General features: G+C 35.2%; 1 protein-coding gene across 3 annotated transcripts in view; it reads left to right on the forward strand.

Moving 5' to 3' along the window:
• WASL (WASP like actin nucleation promoting factor) overlaps positions 1-5,895 on the forward strand; it is a 67,332-nt gene extending 61,437 nt beyond the window's left edge. For 2 of the 3 annotated variants that reach the window (XM_032642821.1, XM_032642823.1), the window contains 2 exons: positions 625-733; positions 3,287-4,513. In XM_032642821.1, coding sequence (XP_032498712.1) covers positions 625-733; positions 3,287-3,348 — 171 coding nt within the window. In that variant the 3' untranslated portion in view covers positions 3,349-4,513. Of the gene's footprint in view, positions 1-624; positions 734-3,286; positions 4,514-5,437 lie in introns of those variants that run through there. The other variant, XM_032642822.1, reaches the window with a different exon arrangement.
• Positions 5,896-6,246: the final 351 nt, after the last annotated feature.

Below are 6,246 nucleotides of genomic sequence, written 5' to 3' on the forward strand. Positions count from 1 at the left end.
GAATTCTAGTATATATATTATATATTGTACATATTTACATTATAACTTTATATTAAGTATAATATTTAAAGTTATAAAGCCTATTAGTAAAGCTGAGTTTTTCTAGGAAACCATAAGTCTCTTTGATTGCTCTTAGATATCCTAAAATGTTCTTCTCTCATAACTTTAGGAATCTAAATACTACCTTAGTTTTGTAAAATGATGTCCTTTTATAATCGTTTTAAAGTTTCTCATCAGCCAAGGCTTTGTGTACTAGAATGAACAGAAGTAACCCAGCTGTAAGGGCAAGTATTATTTAGGAAAAAGTTTGACTGTTGTATTAAATTTGGAAATGTATTAATGGCTTATACATTAAGGAGGGGAAATGTATCTTGGAGATATTAAATTTGGAAATGTATTAATGGCTTATACATTAAGGAGGGGAAATGTATCTTGGAGAATTATTTTAAGGCAGCAATTTTTTTTCTTCTTAATTTTGTTAATCCTATTCTACGCTTGATTGTTGCTTTTGTTGTTTTGTTTGTTTTAAAATAATAAAGTGATTCTAAGAGAGAAAGATTTTCTGGAGACAGAGATTTGTTGCTAAGGATGTGTTACTAAATTTTGCTGATTTTCCTTTCCAAGGTATCTGACGGCCCAGAGTCTACACCACCGACACCTGCACCCACTTCAGGAATTGTAGGTGCATTAATGGAAGTGATGCAGAAAAGGAGCAAAGCCATTCATTCTTCAGGTATATTTGCATGTGTATATATATATATTTAATAAATTTGAATATTTGAAGTTCTGCTTCTCTTTTTATTCTGTGACACAGTCTTTGCTAGATTTTCCCCTGCTATTGAATAACTTATTGATGTAGGTTCTAGGATATATTTTAAGTTGTTGCAACTGTGACTAGTCTATTTGAAGCTTAATGGATGTCAAGACACCACTGTCATAATCATAAATTGGAAGAACAACTTTAGCAAAATGACAATTTTGTTTCCTGAACCAGAAATACTAATAGAATGCCTGGCAAACAACTTGTAAACAAGGCTGGAGAGTCCTGAATCTCATTCCTGTCACATTCTTGTGACATAAGAAATTTAGGTTTCCCTGATTTGCAAGAGTTGGGGCTGAGAAATGAGATAATTTATACTGTTTCTAGGGTTTAGTAAAGAATCCTAAAGTTTTTTGTTTCCTCTTTTTTTTTTTCCTAAAAGGGTTATTTGAATAAACTAGTACTTATTTGAGGTTATTAAACATATGCACACCACCACGTAAATGAATATCACTTTTAAAAGAGAGAAAGAATATGGGTTTTGCTGATGTGATGGTTGAGGTTTACTGGAGAACATGATGTACTAGAAGCAGATCTTTGTTCTTATTAAATCTATTACTTACTCCCTGTAGTGGACCTCAATTCTCCAGTTTGTTACATGTAGAGAATTCATAAATCAGATGATTGATATGAACAGTAAGTAAATTAATATGCAGCTAACCAGCAGTTTGCCTAGCACATAGTAGGTGTTCAGTAAATGTTTTTTTCCTTCTCTTTCTTTCTCCTTAAGGACGTGGGTATCTAAGATCTTTTAGCAACATTTGTTTTTCTTAAATAGGCATTTTTATTTCCATACCGTGTTACAAAGATAGGATAGGTTAATTCAGTCCACAAATATTTATTGTGGAATAATAATAAAATAACAAAACAACAAAAATTCTACCTTCATGGACCATGCATTCTAGTGAGAAAGAGAGAGACAATAAATAAAACAAATTAGAAAATATGTATATTAAATGATGATTATGTACTAAGGTCAGAAATTAAGCAGAAAAGGGAGATATAAGGACTAACAGGCCATGAGAGGGAAGTTCATTTTGAAATAGGATAATGAGGCCTACCTAAGATGTCATGTGAGAAAAGACCAGATGGAGTTCAGGGAGTAAACCATGTAGAAAACAGGAAAGTGCGTACAGCCGGTACAAAGTTCCTGAGGTTGAGGAGCAGTGCCAATCAAGGTCAGTAGGGCTGGAATAAGGAGAGCAGGAGAAAGAAGAAGGAAGTAGTTTGAGAGGTGGCAGGGGGTCAGGAGTAAGGCTTTGGAAGCCATGAATGTGATGGGAAGCCACTGGAAGGTTCTTAGCAGAGGAGTGGCAGTGATCCAAGCTAGAGATGATGCAGGTTTGAATCAGGTTGGTAGCGCCTGAGAAGTGGTTGGATACCAGTTATACTTTGAATATGGAGGTCATTGGGTTTGCTGATGGATTGGAAGTGAGGTTTGGAAAAAAAAGGAGTGATGGATAACTCTGAGGTTTTTGAACTGAGCAGCTGAAAGAGTGAAATTTTCTTTAACAGAGTGGGAAAGATTTAGGAGTAGCAAGTTTGGAAAGGAAGGATAGGAATTTGATTCTGTACATATTAAATTTGAGATACTTATTAAAAAATTAAAAGTAGATTTTGAGTAGACATTTGGTTATGAGTCTGGAATTCAGGGGAGAGATGTGAACGGTTAATATAAATTTGCATGTCATTAAGATATACATGGTATTTAAAGTTATGGAACTGGATGAGATCATCAAAGTGGGTATAAATGGAGAAGAGAAAGTTTAATGAGTTCGGAGCACTGGAGAGTGTGGTATCTTAGAAGTCAGGTAAAGAAGTGTTTGAAGGGGGATGGAGTGATCATCTGGGTCAAGTGGGTGTGATGGGTCAGGAAAATGAGAACAGAGAATTGAGCTTTAGCTTTAGCGACGGTAGGTCCTTGGTGACCCGGAAAGAGCAGTGTCAGTGGGTTCGAGGGAGAATAGGGGGAAGAAGAGGAGATTAGGTACTGGGACTGCCTACTCCGTTTCCTTTATGGCTTAGTGCTGATGCGGTTCCCACCTGTCACTGGGATTATAATTAAAATTGGTAGCCAAACAATGTGCTGGTTATATTTTTTACAACTTTTCTTTAAGACCAGTCATTGAAGGGGCCTTTGTTGGGTTTGCAATATGTGAGCCTAAAATTCAGAGGAGATCAACTCAAATGTGATTTTACATATAAAGAAACACAGGTTGAAACTGGTTACATAGATACTTAGGAACTAGAGCCCAAGTCTTCTTAGTCATGTTCTAATCTTCAACTTACTATCAAATACTCTTTAGATGTATTTTACTGATTCATTTTAAACCATTTTAGTAACTAGATTCCTCCAGGTTTGTGTTTTAGAAGCTGAATAATTAGAGAAGGTTCCCTAAGAATTATGAAATGTCATTTGATTTATACATATGTTTTAATTGTTTTGTATTAATGATTCTCTTCTAGATGAAGATGAGGATGAAGATGATGAAGAAGATTTTGAGGATGATGATGAATGGGAAGACTGATCTATATATTATATATATATTTTTAAGGTGAAATACTAAACTCTGCTTTCTGTCTATGGATTCTGTAAAAATTATCATGTAAATGTTCTACCAATTTGCTGTATATTTTTGTGCCTTTTTTGCTTTTTTTTATTAATCTGTGCAATACCTCATTTAATCTGTAAGGGTTTGTCATAATCCTCTGCAAAGCTACTCCCTGTTACTGTGTGCACGTTACACCAGGATGCTCACTTAATTTGTGAATATTTCTCATTCCATCAACAAGGGAGTTTAAATATTATATGTGAGGACTGACAAAAACCTTAATGTAATTTAGTTATAATGCCAGAAGGAAAACACTATTTTCATACCCTACTTTTTCTGTACCTAAATTTTCTTATTAAAATCTAGTATAGCACTACATTCTTTTTAAGTGATGCAAACTTTAGTTTATTTAGCCCTTCATTTCGAACACATGCCACATGAATGTTGAAGCTGATACATTGCACAGTTCTCTAGACATCACTACACTGATGCAGTTTCTCAAATTTTAGCAATATGCGCTATGGTAAAATCACTACAGAGATGCTAGTTGGGAAAATGGTAACACACCTCTTACAGCAGTATTGACTGTTACTGTACAGGTGTGGTATTTGGAGGCTGGAATCATAAGGAGCCCTTGCATACCTATGCTTGGCTGAGGTTATTTTGTGCTATAGCAAATGTGGCAGGCTCTTTTAGGCAAAAATTTTTTAAATATTTTTGGTACTATTCTGAAACAAAAGTTGTTAAGGTTGGGGATCTTAGAGATAATTTCGTTCTACATGAACTGAAGGAGGCTATACATTGTGGTTACTTCAATATTTGGTTAAATATACTGTAAAAATCAGAACATCATAAAAGTGGTATGGAATTAAGTATTTTTATTTTGCAGTCTGTATAGATTGAGGTATTCAGAATACCAGACATAAAAATCTTACCTATTTGGCGAAAGGTATACACTGTAATGATGAAACTATTATGCTGTTTTTTTAAAGTTTGATAATTTCTCAAGATTTTTGTCAAATGTCAGGTGAAGGGTTACATTTTTCTTAAAAGATTGGTGGTCCCAATGTCAAATTTCTTGAAATACAAAACTGAATGACAGATTTAAGAAAAAAAAACAAATAAAACTTTACAACCTGCACATTTGTTACGTATGCTAAATGATACACGATGCCTCTCTACAATACACTAGTCTGCCTAAAGGTGGTGGTTTCATATTTATAGCATTAATTATCATACCTACCTACTTTAAAGTTTAGGTAAAAAAATTATCTGATTTACATACAGACACCTATTTTTCTCACATTGAGTCATACTCAGAATGTAGTTCCAAATGTATTTCATCACTATAGTCACAATATCCAACTAAAAATTAAGCTGTCTATAATTGTACCGACCAAAATCTGGTGTTGGCATGATCTTGACAGGCTGGACCTGCAAGATGTGGCTTGAATTTTAACCAGTTATCACATAATCTCTAGTGATAATGCGTCTAGTTATCATGAGAAATAATTTAAAAGGTTTTGTTGCTGAAAGCAGTAAGTGGTGCAGTAAAACAGTTAAGTTATTCAAAGAATGTTACCTACCTTGCAGGAATAATTTAAGAACGTGGGAAAGATTCTAGACTTTTTGTTTCTTGCAAAAACAGTGCCCTCTGCTGCTGGAAACCTTTTTCTGCTTACTCTCATTTTTATTGTGGCTTGAGCTCTGTGGGTCTGGTGTGGATGAGGCTGGACAACTACTAACCAGTAAAATTAGAAATTTGTGCAAATGGTAAATAGAACATTGTAATTATTTTAAGTAATAATAAACGTGTTCCTTTCTTTTGTTTTAGACATTATACAGAATTTTTTAAATATCTTTAAAGTAATGCCAATTTAAGATCTCTGTTAACTTTGGGGCAAGGAATTCAGGGTTTCCCCGCTGACTTTGTTATGATAAAGATTTATCAGGAGCTGCTCTGAGCAGAGGATATCAATTCTTTGAATTGGAAACACAATTTGAAATACGTCAGGTGGGTATAAAATTTGCCAGTGATAATCGAGTTTATTCTTTCTTCTTAAAGGAAAAGTAAAAGACTTTGTTGTTTGTTGTTGTTGCACAAAGTCTGAGTCGCTATTGGTTGAAACACAGCAGCTGTGGAGCTCTGTCCAGCCACGAAGACTAAATCCGCTTTAGACGTAAAGGTTGCATGTTTCAGTCCCCCACTGCCTTGCGTTGTGGACAGCACTACACCTGTGCACAGCCTGAGGGCCTCCCACGTGTGCTCCAGCTAAATGATTGTCTGACAGCCTTCGCCTTTAACAAACTAGCATGAGGCTTTTTATATCTGAATGCTGCGTGATAGTTTCAGCTAGCCACATGCTGTATGTATGAGATTCATAAAGACTCTCAATCATTCACTTCCATTTATCAACCGAAATTTTGTTTAGTATGTGAAATATTTTTTTGAAATGTATAGTGAATAGGATGTTGCACTGGTGGCAATTCATCATGGAGCATAATAAAATTAATTTGACCCAAATAGTATAAAATAGTGTGTTTCTTATTTGTTTATTGTCAAGAGATTAAAATGGGTAAAGAATCTTAAACTGTATAGTAACGGGTTCATAGCAGTGAACAATAAGGGTTGAAAGTTTTAGCCGACTGCATGCCCTGAGAGTTGGAGCGTGCCGTTAAATAAACATGGTGAGCAAAAGAATGTTACACCCTGTTCTGGGAAACGTGACGGCTGCTCAGCTGTTCTCCTGGGGGCCACTGCTGTGGTACACAGAGCATTCACATTGCAAGGTCAAACCGGAACTCTCGCACACCGAAAATGTTGCAGTTTCCTAAATCAGAGTAATAGTGGAGTTTACTGGTAGTTGCAGTAGA

Source organism: Phocoena sinus, chromosome 9 (genome assembly GCF_008692025.1).
Source record: "Phocoena sinus isolate mPhoSin1 chromosome 9, mPhoSin1.pri, whole genome shotgun sequence".
NCBI lineage: Eukaryota > Metazoa > Chordata > Mammalia > Artiodactyla > Phocoenidae > Phocoena > Phocoena sinus.